Source organism: Camelus dromedarius, chromosome 9 (assembly GCF_036321535.1).
Source record: "Camelus dromedarius isolate mCamDro1 chromosome 9, mCamDro1.pat, whole genome shotgun sequence".
Classification (NCBI taxonomy): domain Eukaryota; kingdom Metazoa; phylum Chordata; class Mammalia; order Artiodactyla; family Camelidae; genus Camelus; species Camelus dromedarius.
The window spans coordinates 65,249,820-65,275,965 of NC_087444.1; the positions used below are offsets into that span (position 1 = coordinate 65,249,820).

Sequence of the window (26,146 nt, forward strand, 5' to 3'; positions counted from 1 at the left end):
GCAGAGGAAATTAAGGCAGAGGAGGCGGAGCCTTGCCAGAGTGGGGAGCACAACGTGGCGTTTGGGACCCACGGCCTGAGAAGCCCACCGAAGAATTCCCAGTCCCTTTAATCTACCCCCGCCCCGAAGGCGCTCTGAGGATGACGCAGATGGCGGTCTTAGGAACAGATCCCTGGGTACAGGGAATGCGGTAGCCGGGCCAGGCTGTCAGGAGGACACAGAACAGACCCTATTCCCATCTCAGCAGGGCCCTGGGCCCAGCCCCCCAGCAAGCCGGGCCTAATTCTGTGCCTCTGACTCAGCCTCGGGTGTGTAGGGCAGCGGGGTCTGCCAGGTGAGCAGCAGCCAGTGGGCGAAGGCACGAAGAGTCCAGGCTGGCCCCCCGGGGGCCGCGAGCAGGGGACCGAAATAGCTCATTTTGATCCTGCCACCTCGGCCAGGAGCCCAGGCCTGGCACTTGGAGCAACCAGCTGCTCATGGAGCAAGACGGAAGGGGTTAGATGATCGGGTGGGATTTGTAGGCTAGCTGGACTGATGGAGAGACGGCGATAGAGAGGGGCTAGATTATCTGATTGCCCCTGCAACGGGAAAAACCATCATTAGACTGGAGTCTGGTTGAGATTTATGCGGCAAGAAGGGGAGTGGTTAGAATACACGACTACAGAAAAGTGAGAGTACATTGGAACCCCGCCTACCTGTGAGATCCTTTCCATTGGTCCACTGGCTTGCCAATTACTGCAGCGCCCTACGATTCTCCAGTCAAACATGCTTTCTCATTCACGTTACAGCCAATTGTGAGAAATTACTTTTATTTTCCTTTCTATCATTGGTCACCTTGGAGGCCGCTCTCTTCCCGCGCGGGCACTCTCAGAGAGGGGAGGGACTGATAGGGCATTGCTAAGCGACAGAGATGCGCTCCGGTTGAGTCCGGTGACCCAGCGGAGTAAGCGGAATCGCCGAGGTAGCTGCGGGATGGACCGCAGGTGAGGCCGATCACTCTTCCGGGGATTACAGGAGACCTGGAGAGGACCAAGGGTGAGAGCAACACAGCCTTGGGTCAGGCTTGCTAGGGTCCGGAGTCTGTCGTTCTCAGCCGCACTGGAACTACAACTCCCAAGGTGCTTCACAGCCTTAAACTGCTTCTGCCTTGAATTTCACCATCCTGTGGGTCCCATAGCGTTTTACTTTCCTCTAAGTGGCCCCAAAGGCTTTTTTACCTCTAAGAGTGTCCAGGGGCATCTTGAGAATTAAATTTCTTAATTTTGAAATTGTCCCCAGACTCCCATGGGTGTTATTTTTTACCTTTCTTTCTTAGGCGGATCCCAGGGACTATAGGGATTGTAGTCCATCTACCGTTTTCGTCTTAAAGTCCCAAGGGCTTATGGGAAACGTACAGCGATCGGGTTTAGCCTTGGCTCTTAACCTGAGCTTCAGAAGCACTTGGGGCTCTGAGAAAAAGATGTATGTGGATACCTAGACCCCTTCCAGATATCCTGGTTCTTTGAATCTGGAGTGTGGACCGCTCACCTGTATTTTTAAAAGACTCCTTCTAGCCTGGATCCAGGGTTAAGAATCACTTGCTAACAGTTCCTGGAGTTTTCACTTTTGAGGCCGCTCCGAGGGCTGGTGGGAATCGTGCCTCCAGTATCATTATTTTGAATGTGCAGTGGTGCTTCGTGGGAGTTAGTTCATCTCTTCCAGGGATCCATGGGAATTGCATGGTTCAGCCCTCCTCTTCCCAGCCACACCCAACTACACTGCCCCTAACAGGGCTGCAGTGACCATGCTCTGCCTCCCAAACCCCTCTTTCTTTGCAGCTTGCCAATTTTCTCCACCCAAGACAGACCCTTTGGGGATGCTCTCCCGGGTCGTCGGAGCCACTACTGGACATCCCGAAGCCAGAACTGGCACCCCAAGGTGTCCAAGGTGAGGACACCCCAAAGGGAGTGCTGTGTGCCAGCCCAGTAGCAAGGGAGTGATGAGTAGAGGCAAGGAAGATGTGATGAGAGATGGGGGTGAGAGATTAAAAGACTGTCTCCTCTCCTCCCCACCGCGCTGCCCTTATTCTGTCTTCTACCACTTGGATCCCCTATTACAGCCCTGATCACTCTGATGTTGCCATTGTGAGAGGTGTTTCCTCCCCTCTGGAATGACACTTCATATGTAACTTTGTTCCCTTACAGGGATAACTCAGGCCTCACTTTTTCTTCTCCCTACCTCCCCTATCTTAGACCCTGAGTTCATCCAGGTCCCAGAAATCCAGGCTCCCAGAAGCTCCCAAGGCTCTGGCCACTGGTCCTAACTCCCCTGAGCTGTTTGAGGAATCCTGGCCATCCAGCTCAGGGACCTCTTCCCCACCCAGCACCACTGAGGGAGAGATGGGAGCCTCCCCACCACCCATCCTGACTGACAGTGGGGACTCCGTAGTGGCCAAGTAAGTCCCAGCAACCCTAGGGGGAAAGAAGGGTTTGGATCAGGGAATGGGGGCAGACATCTCATGATAATAACCAGAGCCAGAGTTGGGATCACATTTCATACATGATATTAAGATCTCTGGAGCTAGGTTCAAACCCCAGCCTTGTCACTAACTTTCTATATGATCTTGGCCTCAGTTTCTTCATCTGTAAATTAGGAATATTAATATCACATATCCTCTAAGGCCGTTTTAAGTGTTCAATGAGTTATTGTTTGCACAGCATCTATAACAATGCTCATCACATAGTGAGCACTTGGATTTGTAGGATCCAAGTTCAGCTGCTGTAACAAAGAGTCCCAAATTACTTCTGGCTTAAACAAGAGAGTATTTCTCCCTCACCTAATGGTCCAGGCAGAAACAACCAGGACTGATATGGCAGCCCCTAACTGAGGCATCAGAGGCACAATTTCCTTCTATCTTGTTGCTCTCCCTTCCCTAGGCTGTTGCCCTTTCCTTCATGGCCCATAATGGCTCCAAGCCACATTTACTTTCCAGGATCACATCTCCTCATATCTGATGTCAAGGACATAGTTATGTGGCCATAAAGCTACAAAGGCACCTGGTAAATGTATTTATAGAAAAATAGCTATGTGCCCAGGATTTTATCGTCTTATATAATATTGCGTTACCATATAAGAAACGAGAACAAGATATTGAGGGACAACTCCCAAGTGCTGCCATTGTGCTAGATAAACATTGGCTATTGTGATTATTTTGTTATTATTGTTTGGCTCCCCCTCATCCCACCCACCTCCCAGTTCTCTGATGCTCACAGGTACATAAACCGGTTCCGCCAGGCTCAGCCCACAAGCCGAGAGGAACGCCAGCCTGCAGGCCCAACCCCAGCTGACTTTTGGTGGCTACAGCCTGAATCTCCAGACCCTAGCAGTCAACTTGCAGCAGGTACCTTCTTCATTCTCATCTTCTCCTGACCTATAACCTTTCCTGAGCGATACTCCCAGCTACTCCTCCTGGCCTCCCTCCCCTAAATCAATTGGGGCTTTTCAGCAGGAGCCAGTGAACCAGAAGGAAGACCCAACACAGCAGTTCCAACTCTTGCCAAGGTGGCCAGCACATCACAGGCTAAGGCTATGGCCCCCCTTCAGGATATAAAGCAGGTGACACCCCCATTTACTCCCTCCCTTGCACACCTTAACTGACAGCACCAGCCCTGGAATAGAACTAGAGTCAATCCCCAATTCAAGGGAGCTTAAACAAAAAAGGGGGGATTTGTTGGCTAATGCAATCAAGAAATCCAAAAGAGATGCTTTCAGGCATAGCTCGATCTAGGTGTTTGAACGATATTGGGAGGAACTCAGCTCTCTTGGTGCTCTGTTGCTCTTTGTTTGGCTCAATCTGAGGTAGGCTTTCCCCTCAAAATAGCTAAGATGGCCCCAGTAGCTCTACATTTCTAACGTACTTAGTTACTCCAGTGGAAATGAAGGCTTTTCCAATAGCTCCATCCAAAGCCCCAGGGCTTACTTTCATTCACTCATCTTTGAGCCGATCACTGTGAACCAGAGGACAGAAAGTTGTGACTAGCCAGGCCTTGTCAGGAAGGTAGAGTCAGCCCTTCTACCATAACAATGACTGCACTGAGGGGTGAGGTTCCACAGAGGAAAACTGGATCTCTTTTCCTGAGGAGGAGCAGATTCTAAGTCAGCATGTGAGGGTACGAGGTGCAGTGCAGACCTGCCTCCAGTCCCTCTGTCCAGAGCCCCTTTCCCTGCAGCCTTTGGAAGAGGGGCTGGCCTCTGACCCCTCTCACCTCACAGAGCCTGAACACGTGGAACTCATCCCTGCTGGACTTGGAGACACTGAGCCTGCAAAGCAGAGCTGCCAAGCTACTCGAGCGCAGGTGCATCACCCGCCCCATCTTCCCCTCCCCACACCTACCTCCCCGGGCCTGGCCCAGGGTCTCTGAGACCCCTGTTGCCTCAGTTCTGCCTTCTCCCTACAGCAAGGCCTCCATCTCCTCCTTCTCCCTCAGTCCTGGCGATGCCAGCAGCTCCTCATTCCCCATCAGCTCTGATGGCCTCTCTCCCTTCTCCATGACTTTCAACCCTGACTCCATCAAGGGCTCTGACCCAAAGGCACAAGGTAAGTTCTGGGAGGCAAGGATGAGGGCAATCTGGGTGCGAATCCCAGCTCTGCAGCTTACCAGCTGTGTGATCTCGGGCCCCTCTGAGCCTCATGTCCCCAACTTTAAAACAGGAATAATGATTGTATTTCTCTGCTGTGGGTGTTGTGAGGAGTAAATGAGTTGGTGAGTACGTGGAGCACTTAGCACGGCTCTGTTAACAGTAGCTATCACCAGTATGCTGGTTCTCCCTCTGACCCCTGTCTGTAGTTCTGACCACAGAGCTCCAAAATCAGGATTTTTGCAAATTTGGCACCATACCTGATTTGCCAGCAAAATCTGACTTAAATAGTATGAAGAATATTTATGATCTAAATATCTATCTCGGGGGGTCGGTATAGCTCAGTGCTAGAGCGCATACTTAGCATACATAAGGTCCTGGGTTCAATCCCCAGTACCTCCATTAAAAAATAGCAATAAAAATAAAAGAAATATCTATCTTATTTAGGGTGAATATTTATACTTTTTAAAAATGAAGCATAGCTGATTTATAATACTAATAAAAGCTTCAAGCATACAACATAGTGATTCAAAATTTTTATAGGTTATACTCCTTTTAAAGTTATTATAAAATATTAGCTATACTCCCTATGCTACACAATGTATCTTTTGTAGCTTATTTATTTTATTCATAGTGATTTGTACCTCTTAATCCTCTACCCCTATCTTGCCCCTTCCCTCTTCCCTCTCCTCACAGGTAACCACTAGTTTGTTCTCTGTATTTGTGAGTCTGCTTCTGTTTTGTTACATCATTCATTTGTTTTATTCTTCAGATTCCACATATAAGTGATAACACAGTATTTGTCTTTCTCTGTCTTATTTCGCTAAGCATAATACCCTCCAGTTCCATCCATGTTGTTGCAAATGGTAGAATTTTATTCTTTTTTATGGATGAGTTGTATTCTATTGTATAAATACACCACATCTTTATCCATTCATCTGTTGATGAACACTTAGATTGCTTCCATATCTTGGCTATTGTAAATAAAATGCTGCAGTGAACATTGGGGTGCATGTAGCTTATCAAGTTAATGTTTTTGTTTTCTTCAGATATATACCCAGGAGTGGAATTGCTGGATCATATGGTAGTTCTATTTTTAGTTTTTTGAGGACTCTCCATACTGTTTTCTATAGTGGCTGTACCAATTTATAGTCCCACTAACAGTGTACAAGTGTTCCCTTTTCTCCACATCTTCACCAATATTTATTATTTGTGGTCTTTTTGATAATAGTTATTCTGACAGGTGTGAAGTGATATCTCATTGTAGTTTTGATTTGCATTTCTCTGATGATTAGCAATGCTGAGCATCTTTTCATAGGCCTGTTGGCCATCTGTATGTCTTCTTTGGGAAAATATCTATTCAGGTCTTCTGCCCATTTTTAAATTTTTTTTTTAATATTGAGTTATATGAGCTGTTTATATATTTTGGATATTAACCCCTTATCAGTCATATCATTTGCAAATATTTTCTTCCATTCAGTAGGTTGTCTTTTTGTTTTGTTGATGGTTTCTTTCGCTATACAAAGGTTTTAAGTTTAATTAGGTCCCACTTGTTTATTTTTCCTTTTGTTTCCTTTGCCTTAGAACATAGATCCACAAAAGTATTGCTACAGTTTGTGTCAAAGAGTTTTCTGCCTATGTTTTCTTCTAGGATTTTTGTTTTCAGGTCTTACATTTAGATCTTTAATCCATTTTGAGTTCATTCTTGTATACAGTATTAGAAAATGTTCTAATGTCATTCTTTTACATGTAGCTGTCTAGTTTTTCTAGCACCACTTACTGAAGAGAGTTTTCTCCATTATATATTCTTGCCTTCTTTGTTGTAGATTAATTGACCATAAGAGTGTGGGTGTATTTCTGGGCTTTCTATTCTAGTCCATTTATGTATGTGTCTGTTTTGATTATTGTAGCTTTGTAATATAGTCTGAAGTTAGGGAATACATAGTCATACTTTTTACTATGGATATATAATATTGAGCCATATAAAATTTGTCTTTGTTTAGATAGAAAGGGAATTAAGTGTAGAAAGGGGAAATAAGGTAAACAGAAAAATACCTGTATATAAATATAAAAAGACACGGAAGAATTAAATTGTTAGTCGTTGTTCTGGGGAGAGCAGTGTTATTAGGGAAGGGGTGAAAGTCATTTTTACTTTTTAATCCATAGATGCTGCACTGAACAGTCATAAATTTATACAGTAACTTTTAATTGAAAACTATGAAAAGTAAAAAAAAAATTAATTAAAAAAAGTTTGTGTCTTTGTAAGTGAAAAATGGTTGAATATTGGTAATTTCATATTGTTCAACCAAATATCAACGTTTTTGAGTCTGGTGTACTGACCTAGACTCCTATCAACACTGTACATACCATGCGACTTTGCTAAAACATGCAAATTGTTGAACTCTCAAATTTCTGTCCCCAGGATTTCAGAGATTGGATTAAGGACCTGGGTTACTATTACTGTCATCATTGTCATTACTATTGCTCTGTGCCCCAGGTCCTAGGATGCAGTGGTGAACATGACAGATGTTCTCCACATCTCTTGGGACTCCCGTGAGGGGGGGACAGGCAAGCACAGAAAACAGAGCAGTGTTTGTGCATGTTGTGTGATCCTGTCCACACACTTGCTTGTCTGATTCTTTGCTCCTTCTAAGCTTCTCTTTTTATTCATGTCTCCTTCCTGAGCCTCAGTTTTCTCATCTGTAAAATGGGGATAAAACTACTACCTCCCTCATGGTTGTTTTGCAAATTAAATGCATTCATTCCTTCATGTAACAAACATTGACTACCTATTGTGTATGAGCCTGTGAGCAGGATTGGGGATTCCTTAGTGAACCAACATATGTGGGTCCACTTTCATGGTCCTCATGGCATAGCTAGTGTGGGGCCAAGAAAAGCTACATAACCCCACAAACAAATGTGGAATGTAAGCAGAAATAAGGGGCATGCCAGAGAGGATTGTGATGCTGGGAAGTCAGAAAAGGCCTTCCCAGAAGAGGTGCTATCGAAGTGGAGACCTGAATGATGAAGGTGGGGACAGTAGCCTCCCCCAGCATGTACAAAGGACCTGAGGTGAGAGGAAACATGATGCAGACGATGGACTAGAAAAGGAAAGAGCCAGGGGTAAGAGTAGTGGACGATAAGTTGGAAGAGATGGGGGGGGGATCAGATTACATGGGGCCATGTAGGCATGTGAGGCGTTTGGTGATTATCTTTTGGGGAGCCACAGTAGGGTTCTAAGCAAGGAGGAGATATGATCGTTGTTCGGTGTTGACAAACCCCCTCTGGCTGCTGTCAACACCTAGTGAAAATGGTAGTTTGGCCTGGGCCAGAGCCTGAGGGGCAGAGTAGAGGGAATGGGCCAGGTTGGGAAGTAGAATCACAGGACACAGAGGGGAGGGGAGGAGGAATCCTGGATGATGCCCCCTTCTCTGTGCAGCATCAGGAGGCAGGACTTCTGAGAGGTAATGGTAGATCATGACTGATGAAATGATGCTCTGGGTAATTGGGTATGATGGCTATTTGGGCAGCCAGTGGCCTTGCCCTTAGTCACTGCTGTATCCCTAGCAAGGGCTGGGCACTGGGACGGAGCACAAGAAACAGTTCATTTTGCATTTATGCCACTAATAATGATACTAGGCCCTGTTCTTGACACTGGGGATATGGTAATAGCCAGACAGAAAAAAATTGCTGCCCTTATGGAAAACATTATGGAGATCCCTTCAAAAAACTAAAAGTAGAGTTACCATGTGATCCAGCAGTCTTACTGATGGGCATGTATCCAGAAAAAATGAAAACTCTAATTTGAAAAGATACATTCACCCCAATGTTCATAGCAGCACTATTTATAAGCCAAGACATGGAAACAACCTAAATGTCCATCAATGGATGATTGGATAAAGAAGTTGTGGTACATATATGTATATACACATAAACACAGTGGAATACTACTCAGCTATAAAAAAGAATGAAATAATGCCATTTGCAGCAACATGAATGGACCCAAAGATTATCATACTGAGTGAAGTAAGTCAGACAGAGAAAGACAAATATATATCACTTATATGTGGACTCTAAAAAAATGACACAAGTGAACTTATTTACAAAACAGAAACAGACTCACAGACAAAGAAAACAAACCAAAGGGGAAAGGGGGTGGGGGAGGGATAAATTAGGAGTTTGGGATTTACAGATATGAACTACTATATATAAAATAGATAAACAACAATGTCCTACTGTATAGCACAGGGAACTATATTCAATATCTTTCTTGTAATAGCCTATAATGAAAAAGAATATATGTATGTATGTATGTATAGCTGAATCACTTTGCTGCACACCAGAAACTAACACAACACTGGAAATCAACTATAGTTCAATTAAAAAAAATTGCTGCCCTCATGTAGCTGGCATTGTGGAGGGAGAGATGAACAGTAAATAAGCAAAGAAGTATGATATTTAGTAGTTAGAAGATGATAAGTGCTAAGGAGAGAAATGGAACAGAAAGGAGGAGAGAGAGTGGGAGGGCTGGGATTGTTGCAGTTTTGAGTACAGAAGCCAGGGAAGGCCTCACTAAGTAGGTGACACTTGGGCAAATATCTGCAAGACTTGGAGTAAACCCTGTGGGTACTCGAGGGAAGAGCATTTCAGGCAGAGGGGACCACAAATGCAAAGGCTTTTGCTTTTGAGGAAAGAGAGAGGTGCAGCCTGGGGAGGATTCTCACCCCGGAGGGCTCTGAATTGACTCAGGTGTTCACATGCTCCCACTGGCTGCAGGCAGGAAGAGTTTGGGAGGACAGGCGAGAAGGGAAACCAGGAACCAGGGAGGAGGTTGCTGTGGGGTTGGCAGGTGAGGGCAGTAATATAGGGGAAACTGGGCAGATTCTGGAGGCTCTGTCTTGTTCGCTGCTGTAACTACAATGTCCAGAACAGTGCCTGGCACATAGTAAGAGCTCAATAAACATTTATTGATGAATGAAGAATTGAATGATGACAGGCTGAGAAGCCCATGAGTGCTCTCTTTTCTGATTCTGCCCCACTTCTTAGTCTACAGAGGAGTTGGGACATTATCTGGAGAGCCTGTCTGAATGACTCACTTTCCAGTGCAAAGGGTATGTGCTCAGGCTGTCTTTGCAGTAATCATCACCCCAGGCCCTGCCTTACCCCCTCTTCCCTCTCCTTACTCCACAGCAACCCCAGCACCTGCCCCCATCCCTTCTCCAACCCCGGCCTCTTCCCAGGCACCCTTGCGGCCAGAGGATGACATTCTGTACCAGTGGCGGCAGCGGCGGAAACTTGAACAGGCTCGAGGAAGCCAGGGTGATGGAACCTGGGTGCTACCCCGAACCCCTGCCCTCACCACTACGGTGAGATTGGGGAGGGAGGAGCCTGAAGGGGCTGGAGGGGGGATCCTAAGAGAAATTGGAGGAAGGGGGAGGCTGAGGGGGACTGAGGACCCCCTATCCTTTCTCTCCCTCTCAGGTTCCTACCCCCATCTGTCTACAGACCCCTCCTGCTCCTGCGGAGACCCTTGGTTCCCTGAGAACCCAGCCTAACTACATCCCACTTGGGAGCAGTGTGGCTCTGCCTCCTCCCCCAGAAGCCTTCCATGTGGAAAGACCTCCTATTCCTCCGGGGTTCTCTCCACATATCTTTTGGGGCCCCAGTCATCATGGGTTCTTCTGGGGCCCGCAGCCCAGTCCCTGGGTATCTCTTGGGGTCCTTCCTCCCACGCCCCCCGTCTCCACCTCGGCGCCCCCGACTTCCATTCCTGCTCCCCCAGCCTCCACCCTTGCGACCCTTGCCTCCACTCCTGCGCCCCCTGCCACCCCCCAGAGCTCGCCTACCCCTGCACCAAGCATCCCTGCCGAGCTCGAGAGACAGGATTCCAAGCCCTGGAGAAGCAGAGTCCCGCGCCGCCGGGAGTCTGCTGGGCGAGTCACGGCAGCGGACGGGGGGCCGGCAGCGGACGAGGGGCCGGGCCCGCAGCTCAGAGGCGCCGTGGGCCAGGTAGTAACGGCTCGGCTGTTTCCCGATAGCCTGGAGGACACGCCTCCTCGCCCTGGCGGTCCTCCTCCACGGGAGGCTGAATCTTGGAAAGTCAAGGCCGCACACCTTCAAACCAGGATTACATCCCCTCGCTCAGAGGTCACGGCCCCTCTGTCTGAATCACGGTTCTCACAGGCAGAGACCCCGCCGAGTCAGTCTAAGGCGAATGCCAAGACCATGCTCCCCCTATCGGGGTCTGTGCCTCGGAAGAACAAAGACACTCCCTCTGCTGAAGCCGAGCATCTGCAGCCCAAGGTCCCGCCCCCTCCAGCTAAGGAGGCGGCCACAGGTGTCAAGACCCCGCCTCCTCCACTTAAGACTGGGTCGCTTGAGGTCGTGGCCACGCCCTTATCTAGTGATGGCCACGCCCCCTCAGAGGACCTGCTCTCCCAGGCTGCCAGACTCCTGCAGGCCGCGGAAGGTGAGCAGATGTGCGCCGCAGGTGCGCGTGGCTGCCCAGATCTGGTTGGCAGTCCGGCACCCTATGATTCCCGCCCCCACGAATCTCTTTCCTCCAGACTCCGACGGCAGCGAGTTCCAGGACGACCCTGTACTGCAGGTGCTAAGGGTTCAGAGGGAGGAGCTGCGGCGGCAGAAAAGGTGAACATCACCGGGATAAAAAACCCCGAATCCTTTGAGATCCTCATTTGGTGCACCTCTCCTGAGCCCCTTTCCCAGAACTGTCTACAGCTCCAGACCCCAATCCTGAGCATACACCTCAGCCTCTACTGCCCTGGCTTTTTTCCAGGAAAGTGGATGCCCAATTATCCCGCTTGCTGGGCCAGACTGAAGACCTGGGAGCTTAGTCTCCTCTAGACAGGTCGCCTCCTGGATCCCCAAGGATGCGGCTGCAGAGGGAGAGAGACTCTTTTGAGGCCAGACGACTTTGAATTGCACAAATTCTGTTTTTCCTAATAAATTTTTTTTTCAGGTTACTGGTTGTTTTTGAGAGTTATTCTGGAAAGGCCAAGGGTCATGCTAATTTAGGGAAATGGCTCCCAACCACACACACACACACACACACACACACACACACACACACACACACACACACACACACACACACACACACACACACCCCGTGGCTCTGCCTTGCCCCACCTCATCCTAGTTTCTGACCATTGAAGCAAAATCTCTTGGTTTCATCCTCTTTGAGGGCAGGAGAGGGTTTTGAGCAAGACGTTGGGCAAGACTAGGACTCACCTTATCTGACTCTCAACTCAGGAGTGGATCCTCACCATTCACTTTCCCCAATCTCTGTTTAATAAAAAAAAAAAGTTTTTTAATAGAGGTACTGGGGATTGAACCCAGGACCTCATGCATTCTAAGCATGCACTCTACCACTGAGCTATACCCACCACCCTAAAGTTTTTTTTTTTAATTTTCTGCTTAATTTTTACCCATAGAACGTAATCACCTTCTAATATTCTATATTTTAAAACATTTATTTTGTTCATTGTCTTCTCCCACTAACTTTTGAGCTCCATGTGGGCGGGGTATATTTCCCCCTGTTTTGGTTACTGATATATCCACAAATTAAGTGATCAGAGTTTTTGAATGAATGAAGGAATGGATCAAGTGTGTACCTTCTGAGGTGAGGGCTTTGTTGAGGACATGACCAATGGAAGGTCCTCTTGGAGAAAGAGTTGGTACAGAGTATTTTCTGAGCGGCAGTCAACAGCAGGAACGATTGGGATTGGCATTATGGGAGGAGTGATCGCATCCTGGCATCAGATCTAAATTTATTCCTAGGAAAAAGGAGTCAAGGCTGGAGGCCAGCCTGTAAGAAGCAGTAGAGGAAGAGACTAAAGGAAGAAGCAAGGAAAATGCCCAGGGGGTACGGGGAGGCCAAGTCGCAGAGTGCCTAGGGTTATGTCCCAGGCAGGGCATCTGAGTCTGAAAAACATCCATGGGCAAACAGTATTCTGTGGGCCGGGGCGGGGCAGAAGTGACAGAGTGGGGCTAGAGGACTGAGACTTTTGAAGAGATACTTAGGGGATGGAGAAAAGCCCTGAGGCCATGGGATAATCAAATTAAGAGTGTCAGAAGAGCGGTCACTGACAGCGAACTATGGGGATGGCCCACTGCTTAGTGATAGAAATGTTGAAAGCAAAGCATAAAGAACCTGGGGGTGTGTCTCAGGAGGGGAATGACAGCCAATGAAAAGCAGACATGGGCGTGGTGCTGTCAAACTTCGCGGGGCGGGAACGGAAGAGACAGACCCAGGGAGGGGACCCAAGCCGAAGCCAATGAAAAGCCTCCAGGTGGGCGGGGCGTAGTCCTAAGGCCAACGGTGGAGCCAATGAGAAGCGGCGCCGAGTCCCCACTGCTCCCGCCCCCGTGGTGCGCGCGCGCCAGAGCCATGGGCAGCCGTTAGGGGCGGGGCCTGCAGCCGCCCGCGCGCGGCTCGCGCCCTCCCCTTTGTGTCGCCATGGCGGCGGCATCGGCGACGAGGACGACGAGCGAGGGGTCCAGCGCGGCCGGCGCCTGAGGAGGCTACGCGACCATGGTGGTGAGGGGCCCACGTGGCCGTCAGTCTGTCGGCGAGTCAGTCTGTCTGCGAGTCAGTCTGTCTGCGCGGGGCCACGCCCCGCGCGCCCCGCCCCCGGCCCCGCCCGAGCCTGCGGCCTGCGCCCTGCGCCCTGCGCCGCCCCTCACCCCTCATCGCTGTCCCTCTAGACCCCCGGCCTGGTCTTGGGCCCGAGTCCTTATCCCGGCCCCGCCCCCTCTGCGCGCATCCCCCTTCCACGCCCTGGATGGGGGTGACTGTTTCTGAAGCCCCAGACTTGGGAGGAAAAAGGGCTGGTTCAGGGAAGGATCCCTCATCCTTCCAAGTGGCCCCAGCAGGGGCCCGCTGAGGCTCTCTGGGTCCTTCACCAGCCCCTATCCCAGAGCCATCCTCGGCTTCCTCATCCCAACCTCCACCCTTCCCTGGCCTAGCCCCCTTCTCCTCATACCTCCAGCCCTTTTCTCATCCTTGAGCCCCACCCCCACCAGGCTCCATCCTCAGCCTGACCCTTTTCTTCTTCTCATCTTTCTCACCCCATCCCAGTCCCTGTCAACCAACCCTCCCCTCCCCTCCATCAGCCTAAACCTTTACTTCAGCCTCTCCAGCTGCTCCCCTCCTCCTTTCTCCACCCCAATCCCAAGCCTGCATTGTACCCCCAATGTGATCCTTAGGGGCCTCTCCATTTTCTTACCCTCATCTACCCTCCCCGGCTGTCTCCCTCTCTCACCATGCTGCTCCTGCTTATTCAACCATTCCCTCTCTCATTCGCTCACTTCACTATCACTGAGACCTCTGTGTAGCCCCTTTGCTCCAGGCACAGAAAGAGTCAGATCCCATCCTGCCTTGGGGAAGGAACTTCATGGGCTGGAGGAGGGCAGACCCAAGGGTGAGACCCAAAGGATGAAGTCAGGGTCATAGGGATATGAAGGAGGGAGAGGCTAGAGCCCAGTCTGGAGAATCCTCATCTGGCAGATGGTTAATTTATTCATCAGATTTTACCCAGCCCCTCCTGTTCGACCGAACTGGCACTGGACCCTGGGACTCAGAGTGGAATCAGACACAACCCTACCTGTAAGGCACATCAGTTCTGTGCCCAGCTGTGTGCTGGGCAATGCTGGGGAACTAGGAACTCAGCCCCAGTCCAGTGGGGGAAGATGGACTTGTCACCAGACGGTGACATCTCAGTGCTCAGGGCTGCGATGAGGGAAGCTCAGGCAGCATCCTCAAGCCTTGGATGGGGGAGGTTCAGGGGATGCAGGGGTCCAGAAGAGGGGCCTGACACTGTCTGAAAGGTCAGGAAGAACTTCAAAGTGGAGGGAACAGGAAAGTTGAGACCTAAGGGATGAGGAGGTGTGAACCTAGTGAAAGGATAGGGAAGAGTGTCCCATGCAGTGGAAACAGCTTTTGCAAAGGCCTGGAAGGAAATGAGAAGATGGTGCTTTTGTTGGACTCTCAGAAGTTTGAGAGCTCTGGAAGTGGAGGCAATGTGAAGAGATGAGGCTGGAGAGGTAAACAGACCAGAGAATTTAGACTTCATCTTAAAAGACAACAGGGAGCCATTGAAGAGCCATAATCTGTGGAGAGACAGAGGCAGATTTGTGTTTCGTGAAAGTTATACTGGCTCTTGCTGCGAAGAAGCTGGCAGGAAGGGAGAGTGGAGGCAGGAAGACTGATAAGATGGGAGCTGTGATTGTCCTGACATCAGTGAAAGGCATGCAGAGGCGCATATGGGAGACTGTGCTCTGCAGGGGCTACGGAAGGGTTTTAAACAGGGAGAGGTGGTACCAGATTGCTCTTTCCCTGACTCACCCTTGGTCCCTGCTCTTCCAGCCCCCCACCGCAGGCCACACACGAAGAAGCAGCCCTTCCCTCAGCCCCGCCTTCACCTTCCCCTGACCTACCCTTCTACTCCATGCTTAGGGCAGTGTGTAGAGCAATTCGGGCCTGCGGGCCCAGGCTGACAGATAACAATGCGCCCGTTGTCTCTCTGCTCCCATCTCTGGGGGCCTCTGATTCTTCTTTCTACTCTCCAGGCTCGCAGCACTGACAGCCTGGATGGCCCTGGGGAGGGCTCCGTGCAGCCCCTGCCTCCCACTGGCGGGCCCAGTGTGAAGGGGAAACCTGGGAAGAGGTGAGAGGTGAGGGAGAGGCTCAGCTTCGGAGGGAGGCGCCAGGCACAGGAGCCACTGCTCATCTATCACCTGTCCCCCAGGCTCTCGGCTCCTCGGGGTCCTTTCCCCCGACTGGCAGACTGTGCCCATTTTCACTACGAGAACGTTGATTTTGGCCACATTCAGGTATGGGGTCTGTACCCAGGTGGGAAGGTCAGATCCCACCCAACCCAGCACTATCAGCCACTTTACCCCTGAAACCGATCCCTGGGACAGGCTGCTCCTGGGCAAGAGCCGCAGGGCAGAAGGGGAGAGCTGTTCATTCATTCATTCATTTCTTCCTTTATCAGTTCAATGACAACTTTTTGTTAGGTGTGTGTTCTGTCCCAGGACCCTGTACTCTGACTGATACATCACCAGGCCCTGTCTTTGGGGAGGCCCAGGAGGGGGACACAGACCCATCCCTAGATAATACCAATCTGGAGAGGTTGGAACTGGGACCAGAGTGAGGCCCTCGCCTGGGCCTTTGTATCCCTCTACAGCTCCTGCTGTCTCCAGAGCGTGAAGGCCCCAGTTTCTCTGGAGAGAATGAGCTGGTGTTTGGGGTACAGGTGACCTGTCAGGTGAGCCCAGCCACCCCTGCCCCTCATTTAGCCTGGCAGACTGGTTGCCATGGTCTTCAGCTCAGTGTAGTGGAACCACTGCTCCCTTCTGTCCTTCCCTACACCCACAGGGCCGTTCCTGGCCAGTTCTCCGCAGTTATGATGACTTCCGTTCCCTGGACGCCCACCTCCACCGGTGCATATTTGACCGGAGGTTTTCCTGCCTCCCAGAGCTTCCTCCACCCCCGGAGGGTGCCAGGGCTGCCCAGGTAAACTGCTTTTTGTCCCAGCCCTACCTCAGCCATGGTGTGTTCTCATTGGCGATGTATGAAACCATCAAGACAGGAGGATAGATAAATATTTAAACACTGGTATGGCCCGAGTCCCAACTAATCAGAGGTCTTACAACTGCAGCAGGGTTCTGGAGACTCCCTCTGGTTTTAGGATCATGGAGAGTTCCAGGGTGTTCCATGGGAGGGTCAGCAGGGCCAGACCAGTGGGGGCACACAGGGGCTTGGCATAGCCTAATTAGCAACTGATATGACCACATTTCAGGACTTAACAGCAAGCGACACCCATGCATTCAAGTTGAATTTCAGCCCTGCCAGGGGCAAGCCTGGGTGGTATAGGAGGGCAGTGGGCTTTCCTAGGGTCTCCTCACAAAGCCCACCTTGACAACCTGCCCCCAGATGCTGGTGCCACTGCTGCTACAGTACCTGGAGACCCTGTCAGGACTGGTGGACAGTAACCTCAACTGTGGGCCTGTGCTCACCTGGATGGAGGTGGGTCCGGCAGGGGGCTTGGAGCTGGGAGTGCATGAGGCATGTCTGAGGAGCAAGAACCAGGTTGGGAGGGTGTGTGGGCAGAGGAAAGAAATGAGCCGGAGTGGAGGAGGCAGTGGTATTTCAGTGTCTGCGTGGGCGCATGCCTGTGAAAGAGAATGCGCGCGCGCGTGTGTGTGTGTGTGTGTGTGCATGTGCACATGCAGATATTGGGTTATGGGGATGTAAGAATTCCAAAGTATATCAATTAAAAATAAAAATAGGTTTGGCTCTAACGCACAAAATGCCAGGCTAAGAGTGACTTAAAGCAGCAGGTTTTTGGAGAGCAGATGTGCAGTGTCAGCTATGGAGGGTGAGGGTGCAGGGGTGTATCAGGAAGACTTCAGGCAGGGGAGTCCTGGGACCAGAAGGGGCTTTGTTTTGCAAGATGCACGACTGGAGGTGTTTGATCAATAGCTCTCAGTGACAGGGGCTTTTAGGTGGGGGACAGGTGGTGACCTCCACTTGGCCGAGAGGAACCTTCTCTGTCTTTATTACCGCCTTCCTCTGGCCTCTTCCTGCCACATTCCCCCTCTATCTCAGCTGGACAACCACGGCCGGCGGCTGCTCCTCAGCGAGGAGGCCTCACTCAATATCCCCGCGGTGGCCGCTGCCCATGTGGTAAAACGGTACACAGCTCAGGCACCGGACGAGCTGTCCTTTGAGGTGAGGCTGTAGGGGAGCAGACCCCAGCGAGGCTCCCCACTTGCCCTGCCCTCTCTGACCCTCCCTCCTCGCACCTGCCCACTCCCAGGTGGGAGACATCGTCTCAGTGATTGACATGCCGCCCACGGAGGATCGGAGCTGGTGGCGGGGCAAGCGGGGCTTCCAGGTGAGCCTGGCATGGGGTGGACAGGCAGGGTCAGGGCATTTGCCAGCTCAGGTGGCCCAGTCACTGACCCTGAACCCTCCTCAGGTCGGTTTCTTCCCCAGTGAATGTGTGGAGCTGTTCACAGAGAGGCCCAGTCCAGGACTGAAGGGTGGTGAGTGCCCTGGGCAAAGCGGGGAGGCCCTTCTGCATCCTTTGTCTGCCAGCTATCCTTTCTACCCATGGTTCACCCCACAGATGCTGACGGTCCCCCAGGTGGTGTCCCGGCTCCCCAGGGTATCTCTTCTCTGACCTCAGGTAATGCAAACTACGGGCCAGGCCCCTGCCCTCCCCTTCAACCAGACTGGTGGCTGCCCTGACCCTGTGTGTCCTGCCTTTACCCCCACAGCTGTGCCCCGGCCGCGTGGGAAGCTGGCCGGCCTCCTCCGCACTTTCATGCGCTCCCGCCCTTCTCGGCAGCGGCTGCGGCAGCGGGGCATCCTGCGGCAGAGGGTGTTTGGCTGCGACCTAGGAGAGCATCTCAGCAACTCAGGCCAGGACGGTGAGGCTGGGCCCACCTTCCCTGCCCACCTCTCCCATCCATGATGCGACCTGCCCAGCCCTGACCCCGCTGCTTTCTCCCAGTGCCCCAGGTCCTTCGCTGCTGCTCTGAGTTTATTGAGGCCCACGGGGTGGTGGATGGAATCTACCGGCTCTCCGGCGTGTCGTCCAACATCCAGAGGCTACGGTGAGGGCCCTGCACCAACCTTGTCCCCCCACAAACATTTACTGAGCATCAACTCTGTTCCAGGCGCTGTGCCATGTGCTGGGGACACAGAGGTATCAGGAGTTAGGAGGGCATAGGGCGGGGTTGGAGCGGGGTGGGGGCAGGGAGGGCTTCCTTGAGGAAGTGACACCACAGCTGAGGTCTGAAAGGTGAGCATAGAATGAGCATTCGAAGCGGAGGGGTCAGCCTTCACTGAGCACCTGCCACACGCCAGGCATTAGGCACTGGGGGTGCAGTGGTGAAGGAGACAGCCAGAGACTCCTGCCCTCGTGGGGTCCGCGTGCTGGAGGGAGAGACAAGGAAATGAGAGAGTTTACAATAGGTGCAAGTGGTACGGAGCAAAGAAGACCAGGGTGAGGAAGATCATAATAGGAAATCAGGGAAAGGTATTGTGGTTTTAAATAGGGTGGGCACAGAGGGCCTGCTGGAGGAGACCTCACGTGGAGGAAGTGAGGGCGCGAGTCACATGGGTACCCGCGGTGGATGGAACAGCCAGCACAAGGGGAAGCAGCAGGAGATGATGTCTGAAAAGCAGCTAGTGGCAGAGCATGCAGGGCTTTTTGGATGGCTGCTAGGATTCTGGCTTTTCCCAGGAGTGAGGAGGGAACCACAGGAGGGGTTCTGAGCTGAGGTGGGGCAGTGTGCATGACAGTCTTCGAGGTGGGAAGCAGTGAGGCAGGGTGAAGGGTCTGACAGGTGAGAGCCCAGAGCCTGGGGCAGTGAGAGATGAGGCAGAAGTCACATGCAGAGCTCTGACCTGGGAGGGTGGGACACCCCACAGAATTGTGAGCAGGGCCCGCTGGGATTTCAGCTGCATTTTCCAGTGACTTCTTGGGGCCAGGAAAATGGCACAATTTGGTGGAAGGAGCACAGTCACGCTCTGCAGGCAGAGAGCCTTGGGTGGCTACAAGCAGAGGCATCTCCCACCTGAGCCTCAGCGTCCTCCTCTGTAAAATGGGGTGCCCTTGTCTTTGGCACACAGGGTTGTTGGTGGGGAGGGGGTTCAGTAAGTTTCTGCTTCTGAAGAGCCCAGCACAGGAAGAGGGTGGCACCCACCTGTAGACACTGTGAGAGGAGGGGAAGGACACCGCCAGGTGGGCCAGCTCTGACCCGAATCTTCCCCTCCTTGACCTGGTGGCCTCAGGCATGAGTTTGACAGTGAAAGGATCCCGGAACTGTCCGGCCCCGCCTTCCTGCAGGACATCCACAGTGTATCCTCCCTCTGCAAGCTCTACTTCCGAGAGCTGCCCAACCCCTTGCTCACGTACCAGCTCTACGGCAAGTTCAGCGTGAGTAAGGGAGCTGGCAAGGGGGGAGGGCGCTGGGCTGCGAACAGCCTGGACCCCATCACACCCATGCACAATCTCAGGAAGCCATGTCAGTGCCCGGGGAGGAGGAACGCCTGGTGCGGGTCCACGACGTCATCCAGCAGCTGCCCCCGCCGCACTACAGGTAAACCAGAAGGGTCAGGGAAGGGCTATGGTGGGTTCCCAAGGGAGCTGAGGCTCAGGTGGCCCCTTCTGCACCCACCCCCAGGACCCTGGAATACCTGCTGAGGCACCTGGCCCGCATGGCGAGACACAGTGCCAACACCAGCATGCATGCCCGCAACCTGGCCATCGTTTGGGCACCCAACCTGCTACGGTAAGCTGGAAGCTCACCAGCCTCCCCCATCGCCTCTCTGCCATAGGCTGGGCCTCCAGTCTCCCCCTACCCTTACCCCACACCAGAAAACCACCCAGCTTTTGTTCTCTTGCTCATTTCACCCAACACATACTTATTAAACACTTCCTATATGCCAGCCCCGTTCTCAGCACTGGGGACACAGTGGTGAGCAGGAACCTGTGCTCTGGGCTCGCATTCTCATGCAGAAGATGACAGTGAACTGTTAAGAGAGAAAGGCAGTATACTGTCTGATGGTGACGAGTGGCAAGGAGAAAGATTACAAAGCAGGGACGGGAGATGTTGCAGGATTATGGCATTTGAAGTGTTTAGATAGAGTGGTAGGGAAGGCTTCAGTAAGAAGTCTTCTGTGGCCAGCAGCAGGGTAAGCCCCAAAGGATTTGATGGTGACCAACACAGGCAAGCTGTCTGTTCTGGAGGAGTTCAGTTCTTCCCGGGAAACAAATAAGTAAATAAATAAAATAGGTGGTACATCAGATGGTAGGTATAAGAACTAAGGGGAAAAATAAAGATAGACATAGAATGTAGAGGCTTAGAATTTTAAATAAAGTGTATGGGGAAGATGCTATTGAGAAGGTAACATTTGAGTTAATACCTGCAGAAGGTGAAGGAGGGACATGTGGATATCTGAGGAGGAGCAAACCAGGCAGAGGGAATAGCAAGTGCAAAGGTCCTGGGGCTGGGTCAAGGCCTAGTATATTGGAGGAACAGCAGGGAGGCTAGTGTGGCTGGAGCTGAGTGAGTGAGGGGTTGAGGGGGAGGAGATGATGAGGTCAGAGAGGTGACGGGGGACCAGATAGGGGAGTGACTTACAGGTCGTGGGTCCTGGTGAGGACTTTGGCTTTTCTCAGGAGTGAGGTGTGGCCGGGGGATGGCTCTGAGCTAGGAGGGCCCTGAGCTGACTTAAGGGTTCACAGGATCCCTCTGGCTGTGCGTGGGGAGCAGGCTGCAGGGGCCAGGATGGGAGCAGTGAGGAGGCTGTATGATGGTCCAGGAGGGAGAGGATGGAGGCTAGTCTGCGGTGGGGGCAGTAGGAGAGCAGCGTTTAGATTCTGGATAGATTTTGTGGATGGAGCCCATAGGGTCTGCTAAGATTGGATGTGGGTGTAAGGGAAAGGGGGGTTGAGGACAATTCCAAGGTGCTTGGCCTGAGCCACTAGAAGAACTACACTGACTGAGATGGGATAGGCAGAGAGGGAGCAGGTTTGGGGAAAGCTTGAGAATCCAGTTCTAGGTGTGATCAATTTGATAAGGTCAGAGACATTGAATGACAGTCATTGCTCCCATGGCTCCCCACCTTGCCTGGCCAGAACCCACCAGCTGGGGCTCAAGGCACCCGGCCACCCTCCCCCTCCTCCCATTCAGGTCCATGGAGCTGGAGTCAGTGGGGCTGGGGGGGGCAGCAGCCTTCCGGGAGGTGCGGGTGCAGTCAGTGGTGGTGGAATTCCTGCTCACCCACGTGGACGTCCTGTTCAGTGACACCTTCACCTCCGCTGGCCTTGACCCTGCAGGTATGCCCATCCCAGCCCTGATGTCCTGGCTACTGGCCCCTCATTGTCAGGGCTGCAGAGGGAGGGCAGGTGGGCTCCCAGCCCCATCCCTATCCCACTGAAGCAAGACCTCCACCCTGGCTCCTTGAGGACCCCGCCCCGGCCTCTCCCTCCCCTCCCCACCCTTCTCATTTCAGCTCCTACGCTCAGGATCCCCACTTCTTGGCCCGGACATCGTTCTTCCTTCACCCCTTGTAGCTCCTGGGGGCGTGTGGGGCCATGGGTCCACCTGGGAGGAGGTGGGAGGTCCCCAGACTTGACCCCACCCGGGCCCCACCCAGACTCCCCGCCCTGCCCCGGACCCCAGCCCAGTCAGGATTCAGCACGTCGGAGGGCCCACTGGGCCGAGGTAACTGAAGCCAGAGCCGCTGCCCTCGCTGGCTGCTGGGAGCTGCCTCCTCATCAGCTCGTTTCTGCCTCACTCCTCCTCCTCACCTGCCTGCTGCCCACCCGTTCCCGCCTGATCCGTCCCGGCCCCCTGCCTTGCCAGCCCGGGTGGGCACGCTGCGGGCCGGGGCTTGGGCTGTAGCGCTTGGCTTTGCCTGTGACCTTGAATGGCCCTGGGGCTGATAGCTGCCCCCTTTCCCGACTCCCCAGGCCGCTGCCTCCTCCCCAGGCCCAAGTCTCTTGCGGGCAGTGGCCCCTCCACTCGCCTGCTGACACTGGAGGAAGCCCAGGCTCGTACCCAGGGCCGGCTGGGGACACCCACCGAGCCCACAACACCCAAGACCCCAGCTTCACCTGTGGAAAGGTGAGTGGGATGCCCTGGATGGAAAGGGCCAGCCTGGAGGTCCCAGCTCCTCAGCCTGCTTCCTGTGTCTCACTCAAACCCCAGGAGGAAAGGGGAGAGAGGCGAGAAACAGCGGAAGCCTGGGGGTAGCAGCTGGAAGACCTTCTTTGCATTGGGCCGGGGCCCCAGCATCCCCCGAAAGAAGCCTCTGCCCTGGCTAGGGGGCACCCGTGCCCGACCGCAGCCTTCAGGTCAGAGGTGGAGCAGTTGGGGTGGTTGGGGAGGCGCTCTGGAGGCCCCTGTGACCTTTCTACTCTCTGCAGGCAACCGACCTGACACAGTCACACTGAGATCCGCCAAGAGTGAGGAGTCTCTGTCATCACAGGCCAGCGGGGCTGGTGAGCACTGGGTGGACCATGCCTGTGCCCAGGTGGTGCTGGGAAGGACTGGGGCCCCAAGCTGGCCTCCAAATGATGTATTCAGAAACAGGGATCTTGAGGGTTTTTTCATTTTTAATCTGGACCGTACATACAATGAGTTGGATAAAGCTTCACCCTTGGTCCAGGCAAAGTCCCTTCAGTCTTTTAATCATTCCTTTTGAAAAACAATTTAAATAATATAATGAACATCCATGAACCAGAACTAAAAGAGCCCCACTACCTCACCTGTGAGCTCATCCCCCTCCCACCTGCTGCCTCTCTACCAGAAGCATCCCCTAGATTTGATGTCTTCATCCCCTTGCTTTCCGGGTTTTATCACGTACAGGTGTAGAAGTGTAGGCACCAATAACACTGTGATGTCCTAGTTGTTTTGAAACTTTAATTGAAAGATATCATTAAAAAGGGTATTGTGCTGTAAGTGGATTCACTCACCACTACGTTACAGGCTGCCGCCCGCACTGCTGAGTGTAGCTCAGGCTGCTTCCTCTGCATCACTCTCTAGTGTTCCAGGTGTGGGGATCCCCTTGGGAGTTGCTTGTCCTTCCTCCTCCCGATGCATCTGGGGGCTCTGAGGAGCACACCCAGGAGTGGAGGTGCATACTGTACGGTATGCTCACATCCAACTCTACAAAACAAGGCCCAAGAGTTTCCCAGTGGTGGTGGCCCCAGACTGTCCTCCAGCTTCTGGGTACAAGATCCTGCTGGTCTCATGCTCACAGCCCATGGGGTTGTCACACTTCCTTCTTGTCTTTGCGTCTGGAATGCTTCTTTTCATGGACTTGCCATTCATTTCCTTTATCACCCGTGAGTCTGAACAGCTGTCCCTGGATTCCCAGCCATTGTGACACTATCTGGGGGCGCCGGGGACGTGCCTCTTCCTGTTATTCCCCCAACTTACTGAGGGGTGCCCTGTTCTCACTGCTGTATAGGGGTATGTAACGTTCTGTCCCCTGACCCCTAACTGCCCCCCACACTGCCCTTCCAGGCCTCCAGAGGCTGCACAGGCTGCGGCGACCCCACTCCAGCAGTGATGCTTTCCCTGTGGGCCCAGCACCAGCTGGCTCCTGCGAGAGCCTGTCGTCATCTGAGTCCTCCTCTTCCTCTGCCTCCTCCTCCTCCTCGTCCTCCTCGTCCTCAGCAGCTGGGCTGGGGGCACTCTCCGGTTCCCCCTCACACCGAACTTCAGCCTGGCTAGATGATGGTGATGAGCTGGACTTCAGCCCACCCCGCTGCCTGGAGGGGCTCCGGGGGCTTGACTTCGATCCCCTTACCTTTCGCTGCAGCAGCCCCACCCCAGGGGACCCTGCACCTCCCGCCAGCCCGGCCCCCCCGGCCCCCGCCTCTGCCTTCCCACCCAGGGCAACCCCCCAGGCTCTGTCACCCCGTGGGCCCACCAGCCCTGCCTCACCCACTGCCCTGGACATCTCAGAGCCCCTGGCTGTATCGGTGCCACCCGCTGTCTTGGAGCTGCTGGGGGCTGGGGGAACACCCGCCTCGGCCACCCCAACGCCAGCCCTCAGCCCCAGCCCAGGCCTGCGCCCCCGTCTCATCCCCCTGCTGCTACGTGGAGCTGAGGCCCAGCTGAGTGACACCTGCCAACAGGAGATTTGCAGCAAGCTGGCACTACCTGGTCCCCGTGGAGCACCAGGCCAGCAAGGTAAGTCCTGTCCAGCCCACACCCTTACAGACCCTGAGGCTATGCCCAAGACCCCGCTGACTCCTCTTCCCATTCCTCTCCTAGGTCCTGGTATGGAGTCACCGCTGCTGCCCCCACCCCTGTCCCTCCTGCGCCCTGGGGGGGCCCCGCCCCCACCCCCCAAGAACCCAGCACGCCTCATGGCCCTGGCCCTGGCTGAGCGGGCTCAGCAGGTGGCCCAGAGACAGAGCCAACAGGAACAGGAGAGCACCCCATCTGCTCCCCACTCCCCTTTCCACCGCTCCCTGTCCCTGGAGGTGGGCACTGAACCACCTGGGACCTCAGGGAGTGGGCTGCCTCCCCAGTCCTTAGCCCACCCAGGTGCCTGGGCTCCAGGACCCCCACCCTCCCTTCCAAGGAAACCAAGTGATGGGAGCCTGGTCAGGAGCCAGCGGCCCATGGGAACCTCAAGGAGGGGACCCAGAGGCCCTGCCCAGGTCAGTGCCCAGCTCAGGAGGGGTTGGGGGTACAGGGATGCACCAGAGACAGCAGCCCAGTTCCTGTTTTCTGTCCCCCAACAGGTTCCTACCCCTGGCTTCTTCTCAGCCCCTCGGGAGTGCCTGCCGCCCTTCCTTGGGGTCCGCAAACCAGGCTTGTACCCCCTCAGCTCCCCATCCTTCCAGCCCAGCTCCCCAGCCCCAGTCTGGAGGAGTCCTCTAGGTCCTCCTGCACCACTTGACAGGGGAGAGAACCTGTACTATGAGATTGAGGCGGGCGAGGGGTCCTTCTACTCTGGCCCCAGCCGGTCCTGGAGTCCCTTGCGCTCCATGCCCCCAGACAGGCTCAATGCCTCCTATGGCATGCTTGGCCAATCACCGCCACTCCACAGGTCCCCCGACTTCCTGTTCAGCTACCCACCACCGCCTTCCTGCTTTCCCCATGACCCCCTTGGCTACTCAGCCCCCCAGCACCCTGCCCGGCGCCCCACCAGACCTGAACCCCTCTATGTCAACCTAGCCCTAGGGCCCAGGGGTCCCTCACCTGCCTCTTCCAGCTCCTCCTCCCCTCCGGCCCACCCCCGAAGCCGCTCTGATCCTGGTCCCCCAGCACCCCGCCTCCCCCAGAAACAGCGGGCCCCCTGGGGCCACCACGCCCCTCATAGGGTGCCTGGGCCCTGGGGCCTTCCGGAGCCTCTCCTGCTCTACAGGGCAGCCCCACCAGCCTATGGGAGGGGGGCTGAGCACCACCGAGGGTCCTTGTACAGGAATGGGGGGCAAGTAAGGGAGGGGGCTGGTCCCCCACCCCCCTACCCCACTCCCAGCTGGTCCCTCCACTCTGAGGGCCAGACCCGAAGCTACTGCTGAGCCAGAGCTGGGAGAGACCTTCTTTCTCTTCCCCCTCACTGACCTTGGCCCAACCCAGTCCCTTGTTTTGTATTCTTGAGATCCTGACCTCTACCCCAGGTTTCTAACTTTGTAACTTGCCTCTGATGTGGGTCCCTAACCTGTGACCATAGCTTCCCTACCCTTGGCTGACGGGCTCGCCCATCCTCCCACCATCCTCCATCCTGGGGGCTCTCGCACAAATCTGAGGACTAGGCTGACTCCCTGTCCTCCCTCTCCTTCCAGGAGCCCTCAGCATGTCCTGACCTGTGCACAGGGGGTGGGGGGACAGCTCCTGCCCATCTCCCCTCACATACCCCACTAAACCATCTGACAAAATTAATGAATAAAAATGGTGAAAACGTGGCTGCTAGTGTCATGCTGGGGCCAGGCTCAGTGAATAAAGAGGCAGTGACAGGTGG

General features: G+C 53.6%; 2 protein-coding genes and 1 non-coding gene across 5 annotated transcripts; 2 read left to right on the plus strand and 1 right to left on the minus strand.

Moving 5' to 3' along the window:
* The first annotated feature begins 316 nt into the window (after nt 1-316).
* Nucleotides 317-11,575, plus strand: PROSER3 (proline and serine rich 3). 2 transcript variants are annotated; one of them, XM_031456830.2, is made up of 11 exons: nt 317-983; nt 1,818-1,926; nt 2,232-2,434; nt 3,252-3,379; nt 3,485-3,594; nt 4,252-4,334; nt 4,437-4,576; nt 9,808-9,983; nt 10,099-11,086; nt 11,184-11,265; nt 11,414-11,575. In XM_031456830.2, the coding sequence occupies exons 1-11, from the start codon at nt 973-975 to the stop codon at nt 11,469-11,471; spliced, it is 2,088 nt and encodes a 695-aa protein (XP_031312690.2). In that variant the 5' UTR covers nt 317-972; the 3' UTR covers nt 11,472-11,575. The 2 variants fall into 2 exon arrangements, with proteins under 2 accessions (XP_031312690.2, XP_064345334.1); XM_064489264.1 differs by lacking the exons at nt 11,184-11,265; nt 11,414-11,575 and having other exon boundaries at nt 9,808-9,936; nt 10,099-10,314.
* Nucleotides 11,576-11,951: 376 nt separating this feature from the next.
* Nucleotides 11,952-12,024, minus strand: TRNAS-AGA (transfer RNA serine (anticodon AGA)). Its single transcript has one exon. It is a non-coding gene; the product is annotated as a tRNA-Ser (tRNA).
* Nucleotides 12,025-13,043: 1,019 nt separating this feature from the next.
* ARHGAP33 (Rho GTPase activating protein 33) lies at nt 13,044-26,108 on the plus strand. 2 transcript variants are annotated; one of them, XM_031456807.2, is made up of 21 exons: nt 13,044-13,177; nt 15,208-15,305; nt 15,387-15,471; nt 15,828-15,908; nt 16,019-16,156; nt 16,577-16,669; nt 17,252-17,374; nt 17,463-17,540; nt 17,625-17,691; nt 17,775-17,834; nt 17,926-18,078; nt 18,162-18,264; nt 19,448-19,592; nt 19,673-19,755; nt 19,840-19,947; nt 21,352-21,497; nt 22,134-22,287; nt 22,372-22,517; nt 22,590-22,664; nt 23,692-24,363; nt 24,448-26,108. In XM_031456807.2, the coding sequence occupies exons 1-21, from the start codon at nt 13,172-13,174 to the stop codon at nt 25,704-25,706; spliced, it is 3,873 nt and encodes a 1,290-aa protein (XP_031312667.1). In that variant the 5' UTR covers nt 13,044-13,171; the 3' UTR covers nt 25,707-26,108. The 2 variants fall into 2 exon arrangements, with proteins under 2 accessions (XP_031312667.1, XP_031312669.1); XM_031456809.2 differs by lacking the exon at nt 13,044-13,177 and having other exon boundaries at nt 15,192-15,305; nt 24,448-24,839; nt 24,924-26,107.
* The last annotated feature ends 38 nt before the right edge of the window (nt 26,109-26,146 follow it).

Excerpts from the sequence above, each read along its gene's own strand:
- ARHGAP33 (XM_031456807.2), top strand. Across the intron at positions 15,306-15,386 it reads AAGGGGAAACCTGGGAAGAG|GCTCTCGGCTCCTCGGGGTC; the intron begins GTGAGAGGTGAG and ends CCTGTCCCCCAG. Across the intron at positions 19,948-21,351 it reads TGGGCACCCAACCTGCTACG|GTCCATGGAGCTGGAGTCAG; the intron begins GTAAGCTGGAAG and ends CCTCCCATTCAG.
- PROSER3 (XM_031456830.2), top strand. Across the intron at positions 4,335-4,436 it reads GCCAAGCTACTCGAGCGCAG|CAAGGCCTCCATCTCCTCCT; the intron begins GTGCATCACCCG and ends TTCTCCCTACAG. Across the intron at positions 11,266-11,413 it reads GAGCTGCGGCGGCAGAAAAG|GAAAGTGGATGCCCAATTAT; the intron begins GTGAACATCACC and ends GCTTTTTTCCAG.